The 20,005-nt window shown below is 37.4% G+C and overlaps 1 protein-coding gene across 2 annotated transcripts in view; it reads left to right on the top strand.

Moving 5' to 3' along the window:
- LOC106090264 (neural cell adhesion molecule 1) overlaps window positions 1-20,005 on the top strand; it is a 782,082-nt gene that overhangs the window by 345,329 nt on the left and 416,748 nt on the right. For both annotated transcript variants that reach the window (XR_009397497.1, XM_059364284.1), the window contains exon 2: window positions 90-216. Coding sequence is in view for 1 of the 2 variants with exons in the window: in XM_059364284.1 (XP_059220267.1) it covers window positions 90-216 (127 nt within the window). In the remaining variant the exon portion in view is untranslated. The remainder of the gene's footprint in view (window positions 1-89; window positions 217-20,005) is intronic.

Genomic DNA, 20,005 nt, shown 5'->3' with positions numbered 1-20,005 from the left:
TTCTTTGGGCCAATATTGCCACTACTACCATAATCGTCATCTTGGGGCTTAACTATTATGTTTGGTCTTTGCGCCTCTCCCGTTAATAGTTAAAACAAAAGATATTGAGGCTGTCGAGGGTAAATCAGTGTCACTGCCATGTCCCATATCTGCGCCACTGGATGATGTCTACATGGTCTTATGGTTTCGTGATAACGCTGGCATACCATTGTATAGGTAAGTTTTAATTTTCCATTTCTGACTGCGTGATTTTCCTTTGTTCGCAATTTTCTCCACGGCCCCCATTTTCACCAATGGTAAGAGTATTTTCAGTTCTTTGTAGAATTTGGATAGGAATTAAAAGTGCTTTTCATCATTAATATTCCTTTTTTTATTAACATCGTTGAGTTGACGGCTAAGGATTACTTGAAGATGAAATGCGAATGATATTGCGATTAATCTTTGTACTAGCATAATTTTTTCGATATTGTTATATTACTTTTTTCCTCTTGCCAGGTACTATCTGATTCATCTAGTAAAATAATTGGCAAGCAATATCAAACTTGAATAAGAAGCATAAAGTTGTCTTAAATCTTAGGATGTCCGCACATTTACGTATTTTTCTGAGTATTTGAGTGGACATGGTCTAACCAGAACAGAACAGGGTGGCTGATGAATATTGCTACAATGATGAATATTGCTACATTTTTTTTTCGGTGTATGGAATACATTTTTCTTTTATTCATGTTAAATTAAATTATTAAATTAATTATTAAATTATTATTAATTAAATTAATTAATTAATTAATTAAATTAATTATTAAATTATTATTATTAAATAGAAAAAAAGTTATTACATTTTTTTTTGGTAGCGGCTTTCATCAGCCACCCTGTACATAGCTTTAAAGGAGCTATAAAACCTTATTGGATAAGAAATAATTAAGTTATTGGGACAAAAATGGTTAAATTTTATTTAAATAATAAAGGTTAAAAACTGTAATAAAGTAAAGCAAAATAACAAAAGTAATAAGAAACAAGTCAAAGCGTGCTAAGTTCGGCTGAGCCGAATCTTATATACCCTCCACCTGTAATAGCAAGTCTAAGTTCTTATGTCATGCCTCTAGACTCTCTTACATTTTGGCTGGAATTAATTTTTTGTATCTTAATTCTAGATCGGCAAATAAAAAAAGAACCTAATTGACTTTACCCGTAATTTACCAGGCGATACTGCTGATTTATACAGTACAAGTTACGTACACACGTAGTTAGTCAATCGACTAATCATAGCTAGCTCCTAGTACTCTTTATCGTACTAGTTACTTAGCACGCTAAAACTGCTCATTATTCCAACACTGCTGCTTACCTCGTTTGCACAAATATTTTACAGCTTCCTTTTTCAATCAATATTCAAAGAGATCACACATCGAGAAAGATCAGTGGAATTAGTTAAAAGTCTATAAATCTTGTGAAATCTCGCCATCCAATTAAAATTCTAAAATAATTTTCCCTTATAAGGGGCTTAAATTCTTTATTGTATTGGAAAAGGTAAATCTTGAGAAAATGGTGCATAAAAAAATTATTTTTGTAAAACGACGACTATTTTTATAGAAATTGGCGAACGAAAAAAGAGTACTTGCGATTGTCCGCACGTGGTTTACATAAATTTCCATGTCCAAATTGTCATCCCATTGAACCAATAAATCGGAGTAAACGCGGAGCATCGGCAGGAAACAAAAAAAAAGAGAAGACAAGAAATTATTAAAAACGGGTCTGGTGGCAGAAGCCTTTTCAATTTGTCTTCACATACCACCAGAGCCCTTAGTTTTTTCTTCCCTCGTTAAACCTTCCCAAGAACCAGATATCATACAAGATCAGGCTGTCCAGTGCTAAGTGTTAAATAACATCCAAGCTGTGCCACAGTTCTCTGGTTTAAGAGCACTTGGAAATACCCGACAGAGGCCTTTATAAGTGCTATAGGCAGCCCCACCACATGGCGGCAATGAGTTTATTATAAGCCACGTGAGCACCTATAATCCCACTGGGATCGGAAAGATGACCTTCTAAGTTTCCGAAGAATATGAAGACCCTTAATTAATGGAGCACTTTGTTCTAAAATAGTGTTCCAAAGTACACCAACGAATGAAAATCTGGCCCAACTCTTGTCTACAAGTTAAAAGATGACGAAACCAGAAGTTGTGCATCGAATGGCGCTACCACTAGCCTTGTAATGGCGTTATAATTTTTTTGTATCTCTTGCAAGAAGCTAGATTTAAATTAGTTTAATATCTTTAGATTAATTCGACCATTACCAGGTATTTTTTCCAATATTCATATTAATCATCATCATCATATCGATAATTAACCACCTTACAAGTCTCTTAATATCTAGCAAATGTCTATTACCATCAGAACATAGTTATCATCAACCCATCGATCGCTGAGGCCTCAACGTGTTGGTTTGGTATGGTGAGTAGAGTACCTTAATTATCATTAAAAAGAGAAAAATATCCATATGAATAATGATGATTAACATTCTATGAATGAGAACGCAAAGCGTAGTAAAATACCTCCCACACAAAAGAGAGGAATGGTTGGAATGAACCCATAATTTTGTTGCTATCAGTGCCCTTAATCGTAGATTCTTAAGCCACAGTGTACAGACATATATATGACAAACTGCAATGTGAAAAAAAACATACATACGTTTAGATTTGTTTTTGTTTTACGGCTACGCTTTGAACTTGAAACTCATTCATGGATTTTGTTTTACTTCATTGATAAGATTTAGAGAAAAAGATCAATGAAGGAAGATTGCATAGAGGCACAGTGTTACGAATCATTATTCTTTAGAAATTTAAATTATCAAAAATAATTAAAAATTAAAAAAAAAATATTAGTATTAATTAGTATCTAGCCTATCTAAATTAGATTTTTCTATATTCACAATGAAGTCACGTACTTTTCTCTATTCTATATATGTATTCTCCTAATCATCGTGTTAACTAATAAAATAATTGAATTGTTTCCAAAAAATAGTTTGGAAATGGATATCAAGTCGAGCATAATGTTGCGTTAAATTCATCCTAAGGTCTCCTGTGTGGTCGGTTGTGTAAGGGGGTTGCAACGTGGGTTCCTAGGAAAATGTACGCCTCTAGGAAATTAGGCTGGTGAGGGTTTTGAGGCGCGGATCTATGTCCATCTGGTAGATCCATTTGTTTATGGTGGGATCAATACTTTTTTCAGTTTTATTCTCAATATTGTTTATATGACCATAGAGGGGCTTTGTGTTGTTTGTTTTTTGTTTACTATGGTTGTCTGGCTACGTAGATTTTATAAAGTAGAATGAATTATAGTTAATCCTAGGGAGTCTATATAAAATTTTGTAATAAAAGTGCGGTTAGAGAAAATTGAGACACGAACTCCCCCATAATCCCGACTGCTAGCTAGCTTATTGATGGCTCCCGCCGTCTCTGTTTTCCTAGCCGTGGAAAAGGCTGTTTGTAGGATCAGCCAAATCAACCTTGAGACTTTAACTCAAGCAAAGTTAAATAATTTACATTACAAATGGCGCCCAACGTGGGGCTGGAAGTGTCCAATATTTGGTTACTTTCAAGTCCCAACTTCATTTAAAGTTTGTAGACTTCATATCTATCCTTGAGTTCCTAGATTTTCTCTGTTAGAATCTTCCTTGTAAATAAATTTGTATGCTTTTATGGATATTTAGTTACTTGATAAGCTTCGAGTAGACTAACCGATTAGCCTCTTCATATTGTTTTCCAAGATAAGGTAATGACTAGTAAATCCATGGTTCGCCTGGATCTTTTTGTGGTATTAGTTTCCCATGTAGTTTTGACTTAGATATCAGCCCTATCATTTATAATGGAACATAAATATGTTGCTACTTGCGAATATTTATCCGATAAATGATAGTAGTTTTAATCTTGAGACATCGTAACTTAGCTGGTGTGTCAGACTACAGGCGATATAATACTTATTTAGTTAAAATAGCCCAAATTTGTTTATCCCTTATTGATCCTGACTTAATACGTAAAAACCCCCCCACACAAAATCTTCACACAGGAAGACCAACGGAAAAATATAATATCGAATTTCATTTGAAAGTTTTTATTTAACGTATTTTCGGTAGAAAAATATAATTTGTTTAGGAAAAAAAGATTCCAATATGTCTTTGGCACATACGCCACCACCTGCTCAGAACAGACCACGGTCTGAAAACCAGACACATGATTCGAACTTAGACCAATCTTTGCCAGTGGGACAAGATGAAGCTTCTGGTTTTACTGCCTCTTTATTGTCGGGCCAAGAAAATCAATCAGTTAGTTCAGGTTGCCCCCTTTGTGGCGAAATTATGAATGAGAAGATAGAATGTCTTATCTTAGTTCGTTGCCACCATGCATTTCATAGAGCATGTATTGAAAATTATTTATTGAATCAGAGCGAGTGTCCGGTTTGTAGACAGTCATGTGACCTGTCCGATTTGCAAAAGATATCTTTACAAAAGAAAAGTGTCAAACCCCAGAGTAAGCCTCGTGGTGCAATGGCGAAACAATATCACACGAGAAGCATGAGCAGAAATTTAGCTTTTGAGAATTTAGAGCAAACACCTTTACTAGACGCAAGTCCAAAGGAAGCAACAGGACATCCACCTACCACTCGCCCGAATAATCGTGCAACTAGAGTACTTGAAAATTCTGCTTCAAACCCCACAACTAATTTTCCGGTAGATTACCATACTATTAATAGAATGATTGAAACCAGTGTTCAGAGAATGTTAACTAATTTTAATTTAACGGCAAATGCACCAACTCAAAACACGTCACAATCTCCGAATTATAATTCGGTGACTAGCCCTCCAAATATTCGGCAAAATGCTGCCGCTAACGGTGTCCGTGGTCACTTCCAACGAAACCTTTCGAATCTGAGTTCATTAACTTCTGGTTCTACAACCTACAACACAGATAAAGTCACATCGATTATCCAAAATTGGGGACTCAAATTCGATGGTTCACCCAACACGATACATGTCGAAGAATTCCTATACAGATTGACAACATTAACTAAAGACAATTTTAATGGTGACTTCTCAGTTATATGTAAGAATTTACATATTCTATTAACCGGTAAGGCAGGCGCTTGGCTATGGCGATACAGGAAGCAGGTCGAGGTGATTGAGTGGGCTGACTTTTGCGATGCCATTAGATTTCAATATAAAGACTATAAATCTTCTTTCGATATCCGGGAAGAAGTACGAAACCGAAAACAAAGGCCAGGAGAGTCCTTTGACAATTTTTATGAGGCTGTTTCTGCTATAGTGGATCAACTTCCATCTCCTATGTCCGATATGGAATTAATAGAAATTCTCACACGAAATTTAAGGCCAGATATTAGGCGTGAATTATTGAACGTACCAGTCAATTCTATTCCTCATTTAAGGAAATTAGTTCAGATGCGCGAAAGTTTTCTCAATGATGAGTATGTAAAGCGTAACTTTGCAAACAGGAACAATGTACTCCCAAGAAGACAAATCGCTGAACTAGATGATGGTACAGATGATTTTTGTAATGATCTTCCGGAATGTAGGGAATCCTCTATTGACGCCATTCAGAAGTCTGAGTTTACATCCCGTTGCTGGAATTGTGACCAGGAGGGTCATCATTGGGAAAATTGCCTTGAAGATCGATCAATTTTTTGCTACGGTTGTGGCGAAAAGAACACTTATAAACCTCAATGTCAAAGATGTCAGTCTCGTAGAGCAAAAAACTCGAAATTTCAGACCCCGGCAAAGGATCCGATTCAGACATAACAGTACCTTTTTCTTCTAAAGACAAAACCTCAAAACTTCAATACCCTGATTTGTCCCCTACTCAAGAATGTTTTCTACACCAACCAGACATAGATACCTCACACGAATCAAGTTCTGTTCGCATTTTAAGAAGAGATTTAGCTAAGAATGCTACAGATACTAAGGCTACGGCTATTGCAGATAGGGAGATCCTATATCCCAGACTTCCATACCACCAAAGATGGGAAAGGTATATTGCTAAACGTAATGAGATATTTCAAGATGACGACATTGCTCAAATCACATATGTTCGACAGAAAAGGTCTACACGACGTTTTCGAAACTTTTTCAGAAGGCGGAAGTTATGTTCGAAATTATTAGTTTCTGCGATTTTATCGGATTGCGAGGACCAACGCTATTACGCCAAGGTTACTTTTTTGAATTTTACTGAATATGGCTTACTCGACACAGGTGCAAGTATCAGTTGCATAGGCGCTGATCTAGCCTTAGAAGACTTTTCGAAATTTCCGAATTTTACGAAATGTAAATCCTCAGTACAGACTGCAGACGCTAGACCTCAAGCTGTTGTTGGTTGGCTGGATGTTACAGTGTTTTTTAAGGATAGATATCAGCAACTGAATCTTTTTATTATACCATCCCTCTCTAAGCGATTGATTTTAGGAATTGACTTTTGGAAAAAGTTTGACTTAATTCCTAATATTATTGAGGCCGTAGATGTTATAGATGAATCTATTTTTAACTTATCACAGTCAGATTTACCAACCTTAAAGATCGAACCTGATAGTGATAAACCCGAATCGTCCATTTTTAAATCCGAATCGTCCGTTTTTAAGTCCACATTGTCCGATTCACATGATGACAATAGGTCAGAAAGTTTTAAGGAACGCTACTACCCTCTCACTTCCAGTCAACGACGACAGTTAGAAACTGTTATCACTTTGTTTCCTGATTTCCAGAAACAAGGACTGGGAAAGACCCATCTGATTAGACATAATATCGAAGTCCAAAGCACCAGACCTATCAAACAGCGTTTTTACCCGGTATCGCCGGCCGTAGAAAAGCTTATGTATAGCGAAATAGACAGAATGTTGTCCTTAGGGGTCATAGAACTTTCCAACTCCCCATGGAGTTCCCCAATGAGGATGGTTGTTAAACCGCATAAAGTTCGCCTCTGTCTAGATGCTAGGAAGATCAATGCTGTAACCAAGAAGGATGCATATCCTCTGCCTTCAATAGAAGGAATTTTTTCTAGATTGCCAAAGGCTAATATAATAACTAAATTAGACCTTAAAGACGCATACTGGCAAATTGAATTAGATGAGGAATCTAGACCAATCACTGCATTCACAGTCCCAGGCAGACCTCTTTACCAGTTTGTGGTAATGCCATTTGGGCTGTGCAATGCCCCTCAAACAATGAGCCGTCTAATGGATGATATTATTCTGCCGGATTTGAAACATGCGGTCTTCGGGTATCTAGACGATTTGGTTATAGTGTCAGAAGACTTTCAGAAACATATTTCTATTCTAGTGAGAATAGCAGAAAGATTCCGTGATGCGAACCTGACCCTGAATATAGCGAAAAGTCATTTTTGCGTGACCCAGGTTAAGTATTTAGGCTATATAATAGGAGATGGGGGAATAAGGACTGATCCAGAGAAGGTTGCGGCAATAAGGAATTGGCCTACACCGAAGAATCTGAAACAAGTCCGGGGCTTTCTCGGCATAGCAGGATGGTATAGAAGATTCATAGAAAATTTTTCTACTATCGTGTTTCCGATTACTGAAACTCTTTCAAGTAAGAAAAAGTTTCAATGGACCTCTGAAGCCAATACTGCCTTCGAGAAAGTCAAGGACTTATTAAGTTCCTCACCTATACTTATGAACCCTGACTTTGAGAAAAAATTCTTTGTACACTGCGATGCTAGTGATTATGGGATCGGAGCGGTACTTGTGCAACTGGATGAAAATGGACAGGAGCGGCCAGTAGCATTTATGAGCCGGAAGTTGAATACAGCACAAAGAAGTTACAGTGTCACCGAGCGCGAATGTCTCGCTGCCGTGGAGGCTATTCAAAAATTCCGTTGTTATTTAGAACTACAAGAGTTTGAAGTGATCACCGATCACTCAAGTCTTGTATGGTTAATGCGACAACCGAATTTAAGTGGTAGATTAGCCCGGTGGGTACTAAAACTTCAGGCGTTTAAATTTACGGTTAGCCATCGTAAGGGAAAAGATAACGTAGTTCCCGACGCTCTTTCGAGAATAGATTATGAGGAGGTTAGCTCTCTTGAATTCAGTGGTCCCGAGATCGATCTTGATTCATCTGCGTTTGACGGTGAGGAGTATAATCATTTGAAGGAAAAAGTTCGGCAGGAACCCAGTACATGGCCTGATGTGAAAGTAGTGGGCAGATTTATTTATATTCGCACACAACACTACAATGGAATTGAAAAGGATGAACAAAATGCGTGGAAGTTGTGGATTCCATCGGAATTGAGGAATGATTTGATAAGTAGATTTCATAACTCCACGACTGCGGCACATGGAGGTATTGCCAAGACGCTAGATTTGCTTAGACGATGGTTCTTTTGGCCGAAGATGGTTCATGACGTACGGGAGTTCATTGGCAAATGTGATATTTGCAAATCGACTAAGGCACCAAACTTCATTATGAAGCCTGAACTGGGAAAGCCTGCATTTTCGGAAAGACCTTTCCAACGGCTTTATATAGATTTACTGGGTCCGTATCCGAGAAGTAAATCGGGGCATATAGGCTTACTTATAGTGCTAGACCATCACAGCAAATTTCATTGGTTACATCCAATGAGGAAATTCACGTCTACTGCTATAAAAGACTTCTTAGAGAGGCAGATTTTTCATTGCTACGGGGTACCGGAGACCGTTGTTAGCGACAATGGGTCCCAATTTAAGGCAAATGACCTTAACGCCTATTTTACCTCTTTAGGCATCAGACACATGTATACAGCATTATATTCACCGCAAGCTAATGCTTCAGAGCGTGTGAATAGATCGCTAATAGCTGGTATTCGCGCATATTTGAAGGGTGATCATACAAGATGGGATGAGAATCTAAGTGCCATTAGTTGCGCATTAAGAAATTCCATTCATCAGGCTATTCGGATGTCTCCGTACCATGCATTATACGGATTCGATATGATCACACACGGATCAACATATTCGCTACTGAGACGACTTAACTTGCTCGATGAGCCTACATGCAAGTTATCTAAGGATGACAATCTACAGATCATAAGAAAGGATATTCAGAAGCACATAAAGGATGCGTATGATGCCAATCAATGCCGTTATAATTTACGGACAAGGAATGAGACTTTTAAGATCGGGCAGGAGATTTTAAGGCGAAACTTCGCACAAAGTAGTGTAGACAAACGCTTTAATGCGAAATTAGCTCCATTATATTTAAAGGCTCGTGTGAAGGAAAAGGTTGGTAGTCATTATTACATTTTAGAAGATATGACCGGTAAGGATATAGGCACCTTTCATGCAAAAGATCTTAGAACTTGATAGCAAGACTCTGGACCTGTCTGTTATCAACCTAATAGTCATTAGTCCCTGGAATTTTTCCTTAAATACCTTTAAGAAGTAGTCCCCGATGAAGACAGGCATCGTCACTATGTTACGCATAGAGAAATTGATTTTACCCCATAGAGTCTCCCTATTTTGCCTGTTCCCCTTTCATCATTTACCTATGTGTCTGTTGATCAGAACCACTCTGTTTGAAAGAGGTTTCCAACCTCGTCAATTTGCATAGACCTTTTTTGATCGGCATGATTCGGTTGATGGGTAGAGGACTAAGCAGATTTGACCTCAAAATGTACGAATTCTGACTAATATGCTGTTACAAAGCAACCATATTATTCAGTTTTGTAATAGCAAGTCTAAGTTCTTATGTCATGCCTCTAGACTCTCTTACATTTTGGCTGGAATTAATTTTTTGTATCTTAATTCTAGATCGGCAAATAAAAAAAGAACCTAATTGACTTTACCCGTAATTTACCAGGCGATACTGCTGATTTATACAGTACAAGTTACGTACACACGTAGTTAGTCAATCGACTAATCATAGCTAGCTCCTAGTACTCTTTATCGTACTAGTTACTTAGCACGCTAAAACTGCTCATTATTCCAACACTGCTGCTTACCTCGTTTGCACAAATATTTTACAGCTTCCTTTTTCAATCAATATTCAAAGAGATCACACATCGAGAAAGATCAGTGGAATTAGTTAAAAGTCTATAAATCTTGTGAAATCTCGCCATCCAATTAAAATTCTAAAATAATTTTCCCTTATAAGGGGCTTAAATTCTTTATTGTATTGGAAAAGGTAAATCTTGAGAAAATGGTGCATAAAAAAATTATTTTTGTAAAACGACGACTATTTTTATAGAAATTGGCGAACGAAAAAAGAGTACTTGCGATTGTCCGCACGTGGTTTACATAAATTTCCATGTCCAAATTGTCATCCCATTGAACCAATAAATCGGAGTAAACGCGGAGCATCGGCAGGAAACAAAAAAAAAGAGAAGACAAGAAATTATTAAAAACGGGTCTGGTGGCAGAAGCCTTTTCAATTTGTCTTCACATACCACCAGAGCCCTTAGTTTTTTCTTCCCTCGTTAAACCTTCCCAAGAACCAGATATCATACAAGATCAGGCTGTCCAGTGCTAAGTGTTAAATAACATCCAAGCTGTGCCACAGTTCTCTGGTTTAAGAGCACTTGGAAATACCCGACAGAGGCCTTTATAAGTGCTATAGGCAGCCCCACCACATGGCGGCAATGAGTTTATTATAAGCCACGTGAGCACCTATAATCCCACTGGGATCGGAAAGATGACCTTCTAAGTTTCCGAAGAATATGAAGACCCTTAATTAATGGAGCACTTTGTTCTAAAATAGTGTTCCAAAGTACACCAACGAATGAAAATCTGGCCCAACTCTTGTCTACAAGTTAAAAGATGACGAAACCAGAAGTTGTGCATCGAATGGCGCTACCACTAGCCTTGTAATGGCGTTATAATTTTTTTGTATCTCTTGCAAGAAGCTAGATTTAAATTAGTTTAATATCTTTAGATTAATTCGACCATTACCAGGTATTTTTTCCAATATTCATATTAATCATCATCATCATATCGATAATTAACCACCTTACAAGTCTCTTAATATCTAGCAAATGTCTATTACCATCAGAACATAGTTATCATCAACCCATCGATCGCTGAGGCCTCAACGTGTTGGTTTGGTATGGTGAGTAGAGTACCTTAATTATCATTAAAAAGAGAAAAATATCCATATGAATAATGATGATTAACATTCTATGAATGAGAACGCAAAGCGTAGTAAAATACCTCCCACACAAAAGAGAGGAATGGTTGGAATGAACCCATAATTTTGTTGCTATCAGTGCCCTTAATCGTAGATTCTTAAGCCACAGTGTACAGACATATATATGACAAACTGCAATGTGAAAAAAAACATACATACGTTTAGATTTGTTTTTGTTTTACGGCTACGCTTTGAACTTGAAACTCATTCATGGATTTTGTTTTACTTCATTGATAAGATTTAGAGAAAAAGATCAATGAAGGAAGATTGCATAGAGGCACAGTGTTACGAATCATTATTCTTTAGAAATTTAAATTATCAAAAATAATTAAAAATTAAAAAAAAAATATTAGTATTAATTAGTATCTAGCCTATCTAAATTAGATTTTTCTATATTCACAATGAAGTCACGTACTTTTCTCTATTCTATATATGTATTCTCCTAATCATCGTGTTAACTAATAAAATAATTGAATTGTTTCCAAAAAATAGTTTGGAAATGGATATCAAGTCGAGCATTATGTTGCGTTAAATTCATCCTAAGGTCTCCTGTGTGGTCGGTTGTGTAAGGGGGTTGCAACGTGGGTTCCTAGGAAAATGTACGCCTCTAGGAAATTAGGCTGGTGAGGGTTTTGAGGCGCGGATCTATGTCCATCTGGTAGATCCATTTGTTTATGGTGGGATCAATACTTTTTTCAGTTTTATTCTCAATATTGTTTATATGACCATAGAGGGGCTTTGTGTTGTTTGTTTTTTGTTTACTATGGTTGTCTGGCTACGTAGATTTTATAAAGTAGAATGAATTATAGTTAATCCTAGGGAGTCTATATAAAATTTTGTAATAAAAGTGCGGTTAGAGAAAATTGAGACACGAACTCCCCCATAATCCCGACTGCTAGCTAGCTTATTGATGGCTCCCGCCGTCTCTGTTTTCCTAGCCGTGGAAAAGGCTGTTTGTAGGATCAGCCAAATCAACCTTGAGACTTTAACTCAAGCAAAGTTAAATAATTTACATTACACACCATGGAGCGCATTTGTCGAGTTCTTTTCCCGGCATCTCTTTTTAGGCAAAAAATGAAATAAGAAAAGATATGCTCTGCCATTAGAGCGATATCAAGATATGATCCGGTTTGGACCACAATTAAATTATATGTTGGAGACCTGTGTAAAATGTCAGCCAATTCGAATAAGAATTGCGCTCTTTGGGGGCTCAAGAAGTAAAATAGAGAGATCGATTTATATGGGAGCTGTATCGGACTATAGACCGATTCAGACCATAATATACACGTACAGGGTGGCTGATGAATATTGCTACAATGATGAATATTGCTACTTTTTTTTTTCGGTGTATGGAATACATTTTTCTTTTATTCATGTTAAATTAAATTATTAAATTAATTATTAAATTATTATTAATTAAATTAATTAATTAATTAATTAAATTAATTATTAAATTATTATTATTAAATAGAAAAAAAGTTATTACATTTTTTTTTGGTAGCGGCTTTCATCAGCCACCCTGTATGTTGATGGTCATGAGAGGATCCGTCGTACAAAATTTCAGGCAAATCGGATAATAATTGCGACCTCTAGAGGCTCAAGAAGTCAGACTCAAGATAGGTTTATATGGCAGCTATATCAAAACATGGACCGATATGGCCCATTTACAATACCAACCGACCTACACTAATGAAAAGTATTTGTGCAAAATTTCAAGCGGCTAGCTTTACTCCTTCGGAAGTTAGCGTGCGTTCGACAGACAGACAGACAAACAGACGGACATTTCTAAATCGACTTAAAATGCCATGACGATCAAGAATATATATATACTTATACTTATCTTATACGTATACTTCGAGGTGGTTCAAACAGAATAAAGAAATTAGTATACCCCCATCCTATGTTGGAGGGTATAACAAAACTCAAGTGAACCCTTGATGCCCTCATTGATGTCTGTCGAAAGCACGCTAACTTTCGAAGGAGTAAAGCTAGCCGCTTGAAATTTTGCACAAATATTTTTATTGGTGTAGGTCGGTTGGTATTGCAAATGGGCCAAATCGGTTCATGTTTTGATATAGCTGCCATATAAACCGATCTTGGGTCTTAACTTCTTGAGCATCTAGAGGGCGCAATTTTTGTCCGATTTTTTTAAATTTTGCACGTAATGTTTAGGAACCACTTCCAACAACTACGCTTAGTATGGTTTAAATCGGTCCATGTTTTGATATAGCTGCCATATAAACCGATCTTGGGTCTTGACTTCTTGAGCCTCTAGAGGGCGCAATTATCGTCCGATTTAACTGAAATTTTGCACGTAGTGTTTTGATAGCACTTTTAACAACTGTGCTAAGTATGATTCAAATCGGTTCATATTTTGATAAAGCTGCCATACAAACCGATCTTGGATCTTAACTTCTTGAGCCAATGGAGCGCGCAATTCTCATCCGGATTGGCTGAAATTTTGCATTAGGTTTTTTGTTATAAGTTCCAATAACTGTGCGAAGTATGGCGCAAATCGGTATAGAACCTTATGTAGCTGCCATATAAACCGATCTGGGATCTTGATTTTTTGAACATCTAGAGGGCGCAATTCTCATCCGATTTGAAATTTTGTACAACGGCTTCTCTCATGACCTTCAACATACGTGTCTAATATGGTCTGAATCGATCAATAGCTTGATCCAGCTCCCATTTAAACCTATCTTCCGATTTTGCTTCTTGAGCCCATACAATGCGCAATTCTTATCCGAATGAACAGAAATATTACACAATGACTTCTACAATTTTTATACCCTCCACCATAAGATGGGGGGTATACTAATTTCGTCATTCTGTTTGTAACTACTCGAAATATTCGTCTGAGACCCCATAAAGTATATACATTCTTGATCGTCGCGACATTTTATGTCGATCTAGCCATGTCCGTCCGTCTGTCCGTCCGTCCGTCTGTCTGTCGAAAGCACGCTAACTTCCGAAGGAGTAAAGCTAGCCGCTTGAAATTTTGCACAAATACTTCTTATTAGTGTAGGTCGGTTGGTATTGTAAATGGGCCATATCGGTCCATGTTTTGATATAGCTGCCATATAAACCGATCTTGGGTTTTGACTTCTTGAGCCTCTAGAGTGCGCAATTCTTATCCGATTGGAATGAAATTTTGCACGACGTGTTTTGCTATGATATCCAACAACTGTGCCACGTATGGTTCAAATCGGTCCATAACCTGATATAGCTGCCTTATAAACCGATCTTGGGTTTTGACTTCTTGAGCCTCTAGAGTGCGCAATTCTTATCCGATTGGAATGAAATTTTGCACGACGTGTTTTGCTATGATATCCAACAACTGTGCCAAGTATGGTTTAAATCGGTCTATAACCTGATATAGCTGCTATATAAACCGATCTGGGATCTTGACTTCTTGACCCCTAGAGGTCGCAATTATTATCCGATATGCCTGAAATTTTGTACGACGGATCCTCTCATGACCATCAACAAACGTCTTTATTATGGTCTGAATCGGTCTATAGCCCGATACAGATCCCATATAAATCGTTCTCTCTATTTTACTTCGTGAGCCCCAATGGGCGCAATTCTTATACGAATTGGCTAAAATTTCACACAGGTCTCCAACATATAATTTAATTGTGGGCCGAACCGGACCTTATCTTGATATCGTTTTAATAGCAGAGCAACTCTTTTCTTATATTCTTTTTTGCCTAAGAAGAGATGCCGGGAAAAGAACTCGACAAATGCGCTCCATGGTGGAGGGTATATAAGATTTGGCCCGGCCGAACTTAGCACGCTTTTACTTGTCAGAATTCGTTTATGGTCCGAATCGGACTATAACTTGATATAGTTCCAATAGCATAACAGTTCTTATTCAATATTCTATATTTGTCTAAAAAGAGATACCGCGTCGAACTTAGCACGCTCTTACTTGTTTTTTTGTAAGGGTTCCCAAAATAGAAAATGATATTCCGTGGGTTACTTTTAATGGAATATACTTAACTTTTTATATTTTTTTGTTTATTTCAATATTATTTACTCAAATATTGAATGTGAACGTCATTTCCATCAATAGAGTTGATTGAAGCATAGGAGTAACTGTTAGGGGAAACACTTAATCTAATTTATAAATGGGAGTACAAATCACTAACAAATGAACAAAAAAACTAACTTTTATTGATCCCAAAAACACTCAGTATGAGTTTTCCTAACAACTAGTAATGTTGTTTATATCGGGTTTTTCTATTAGAGCGCTGCAAAATTTTTTTTTTAGTAACATAAAAACGATTGCGGATATCAATGAAATTCTTTATTTCTGTGAAAGTACGTTCGATGTCATTATGTACGGAACTCGATTTCTTTTACATGGGCATTACAAGTACGATTGCAAGTCCAGACGATGAACCCAATTTTTGACGGTTTTCAAGCATAAATCGGCCGAAACTGTTGCAATTTTCTATTCGATATTCGTACGAAGATCATCAATCGTCGCTGGCTGGCATAGACAATAAACTTGACGTCATTCAACGTTAGCGGTTCTCATTCACAGTAACGTGCCGGTCTTGAACATCACGGAAGAAGTACGGCCCAATGACGCCGCCGGCCCATAAACCGCACCAAACCGTAATTTTTCGGTGTGTAAGGATGACTCATGAAGTATGTGTGGATTTCTGTCTGACCAATAACGTATATTAAGCTTATTGACGAAGTCATTCAGTGAGAAACGATGAAGTCACTGACTCCATCACGAAATGGTAAGCCATACTGAAAAGAAATGTCAAAAGAAGTGCAAAAATATGGTGTCGTTTTCTGTCCCTATCGCTCCACTTTTGTAGCGTCCCTGAATAAAAAACTCTCTAGAAAAACTAAAAAACAAATGGAAAATAAACAAGTAAAAGCGTGCAAAGTTCGGCCGGGCCGAATCTTATATACCCTCCACCATGGATCGCATTTATCGAGTTCTTTTCCCGGCATCTTTTCTTAGGCGAAAAAGGATATAAGAAAAGATTTCCTCTGCTATTAGAGCGATATCAAGATATGCTCAGGCTTGGACCACAATTCAATTATATGTTGGAGACCTGTGTAAAATGTAAGCTAATTCGAATAAGAATTGCGCCCTTTGGGGGCTCAAGAAGAAAAATAGAGAGATTGATTTATATGGGAGCTGTATCGGGCTATAGACCGATTCAGACCATAATAAATACGTATGTTGATGGTCATGAGAGGATCCGTCGCACAAAATTTCAGGCAAATCGGATAATAATTGCGACCTCTAGAGGCTCAAGAAGTCAAGATCCCAGATCGGTTTATATGGCAGCTATATCAGGTTATGAACCAATTTGAACCATACTTGGCACAGTTGTTGGATATCATAACAAAATACTTCGTGCAAAAATTCATTCAAATCGGATACGAATTGCGCCCTCTAGAAGTTCAAGAAGTCAAGACCCAAGATCGGTTTATATGGCAGCTATATCAGGTTATAGCCCGATTTGAACCATACTCGTCACAGTTGTTGAATGTCATAACAAAATACGTCGTGCAAAATTTTATTCCAATCGGATAAGAATTGCGCACTCTAGAGGCTCAAGAAGTCAAGACCCAAGATCGGTTTATATGGCAGCTATATCAATACATGGACCGATATGGCCCATTTACAATACCAACTGACCTACACTAATAAGAAGTATTTGTGCAAAATTTCAAGCGGCTAGCTTTACTCCTTCGTAAGTTAGCGTGCTTTCGACAGACAGACGGACGGACGGACAGACGGACGGACATGGCTAGATCGACATAAAATGTCGCGATGATCAAGAATATATATACTTTATGGGGTCTCGGACGAATATTTCGAGTAGTTACAAACAGAATGACGAAATTAGTATACCCCCCATCCTATGGTGGAGGGTATAAAAATTAAAAAAATTTGTATTTTTTATGGATAAATAATACATTTTCACAACTAGGCAGCATTGTTAAAAGAAAGAAAAATTTTATATAATATTTTAAAAGTACTATTTCTTGCTATATTTATATTACGGTCCAGTCAGACCATGTTCACTCACATCCGTAGGTTTTAACATCATAAGCATATCATGTCTAAAATTATGTAAAATACTACATATATATTTTTATACCCTCCACCATAAGATGGGGGGTATACTAATTTCTTCATTCTGTTTGTAACTACTCGAAATATTCGGCTGAGACCCCATAAAGTATATATATTCTTGATCGTCACGACATTTTATGTCGATCTAGCCATGTCCGTCCGTCGGTCCGTCCGTCCGTCCGTCGGTCCGTCCGTTCGTCCGTCTGTCTGTCGAAAGCACGCTAACTTCCGAAGGAGTAAAGCTAGCCGCTTGAAATTTTGCACAAATACTTCTTATTAGTGTAGGTCGGTTGGTATTGTAAATGGGCCATATCGGTCCATGTTTTGATATAGCTGCCATATAAACCGATCTTGGGTCATGACTTCTTGAGCCTCTAGAGGGCACAATTCTTATCCGATTGAAATGAAATTTTGCACGACGTGTTTTGTTATAATATCCAACAACTGTGCCAAGTATGGTTCAAATCGGTCCATAACCTGATATAGCTGCCATATAAACCGATCTTGGGTCTTGACTTCTTGAGCCTCTAGCGTGCGCAATTCTTATCCGATCAGAATGAAATTTTGCACGACGTGTTTTATTATGATATCCAACAACTGTGCCATGTATGGTTCAAATCGGTCCATAACCTGATATAGCTGCCATATATACCGATCTTGGGTCTTGACTTCTTGAGCCTCTAGAGTGCGCAATTCTTATCCGATAGAAATGACATTTGACACGACGTGTTTTGTTATTATATCCAACAACTGTGCCAAGTATGGTTGAAATCGGTCCATAACCTGATATAGCTGTCATATAAACCGATCTTGGGTCTTGACTTCTTGAGCCTCTAGAGGGCGCAATTCTTATCCGATTGGAATGGAATTTCGCACGACGTGTTTTGTTATGATATCCAATAACTGTGCTAAGTATGGTTCAAATCGGTCCATAACCTGATATAGCTGCCATATAAACCGATCTGGGATCTTGACTTTTTGATCACTAGAGGTAGCATTTATTATCCGATATGCCTGAAATTTTGTACGACGGATCCTCTCATGACCATCAACAAACGTGTTTATTATGGTCTGAATCGGTCTATAGCCCGATACAGATCCCATATAAATCGTTCTCTCTATTTTACTTCGTGAGCCCCAATGGGCGCAATTCTTATACGAATTGGCTGAAATTTTACACAGGTCTCCAACATATAATTTAATTGGGGTCCGAACCGGACCATATCTTGATATCGTTTTAATAGCAGAGCAACTCTTTTCTTATATCCTCTTTTGCCTAAGAAGAGATGCCGGGAAAAGAACTCGACAAATGCGATCCATGGTGGAGGGTATATAAGATTCGGCCCGGCCGAACTTAGCACGCTTAATTAATTAATTTCAATAAAGTTAGGTTAGGTTTATAAAGTGATAGTTCAAATGTAGGAACTAGAAGGTATCTTCCTTCTCCTGTTCCTGTGGTATCACAATGTACGAAAACGCCTAATTGAGTGTGATTGCAGATGAGCGATTTGAACCTAACCTACACAAAAAAAAAAAATGGAAATCTTGGTGTAATTAAGAAATTTGTATATTCAATTTAAAATGTTGCTGAATTGGGACCTATAAACAATGCATTTATCACAAGCTGAATAATTCAATTAAAGCAGTTATCAACTCAATAAACCAATTTATTTGAAAATTGTTTATTCTTTCAAAGAAGAGCTTAACACAACCCACTGACCCAAATTTCGGCAAAATTGAACAATATATGCGCCTTTTATGGTCCCAAGAACTTAAATCGAGTGATCGGTCTATATGACAGGTATAAAGAAGGCTGTTGAAGGGTCTAACACAACTCACTGGAACATCGCCTTTAGACCATTGTAGTTCTCTTAGTACTGTAATTGAAATTAATAATATTTTTATACCCACCACCATAGGATAGGGGTATACCAATCTAGTCACAACTAAAAATGTCACTATCTTTTATTATTTAAATTGTATTAATGACAACATGTAAGTGAGAGTTAACTCTCTTCGTGTTATGCTATTACTTAAAGTAATTCTTTTATTAGAAGTTTATGGACATTGCTTCATTTTGATACACCTACGCAGGTAATAAATCGTCCTGACATTTGTTGAAAAAGCCGAAATCCCTCCTGTCATTTGCCATGCCATGAACTTCATAAATTAATCAATCAATCAGCATTAGGAACGAATTTACACGATTATGGCCACCTACTACACCAAACGCATGTTCCAATCATTGTCTGTAATTACATTTAAAATAAATTCATTTCATCGCAAATGCCAGACCGGAAATCCACCCACAGGGGAATGTTTCAAAAGTGGGGCGATGTGGTGATTTGAATGGGCATTATAAGCTTGTAATCTTTAAATACTTTCGCAACGAAGGGCACAAAGGGTTCGGAAGGAGATCGGTGTGGAATTATGGCCGCTAAGGGTAAAAGTCACCACAGCAATTGGAATGAAACAACAAAACAATTGAACTGAAATAAGTAACTACTCCCTAAGCTCGTCTTCCTACAAAGTCGAAAAAGGAAACGGAAAGAGAAATTTGTTTTAATTGCAACCACACAATACTGAATGGGGCTGGTGGCGCGAAACAGTCTGCAAATGTCCAAAACCATAGCGAATATGGAAACAAAAGGGAATTGTTCACAAGTAAACCGTGACGGTGGGAATAAGTGGGACAGAGGAAGGGTAACTCGCCAGAAATT

Source organism: Stomoxys calcitrans, chromosome 3 (genome assembly GCF_963082655.1).
Source record: "Stomoxys calcitrans chromosome 3, idStoCalc2.1, whole genome shotgun sequence".
NCBI classification, from domain to species: Eukaryota; Metazoa; Arthropoda; class Insecta; order Diptera; family Muscidae; genus Stomoxys; species Stomoxys calcitrans.
The sequence above is the reverse complement of the archived record's forward strand: the minus strand, read 5'-3'. Positions and strand labels throughout refer to the sequence as shown.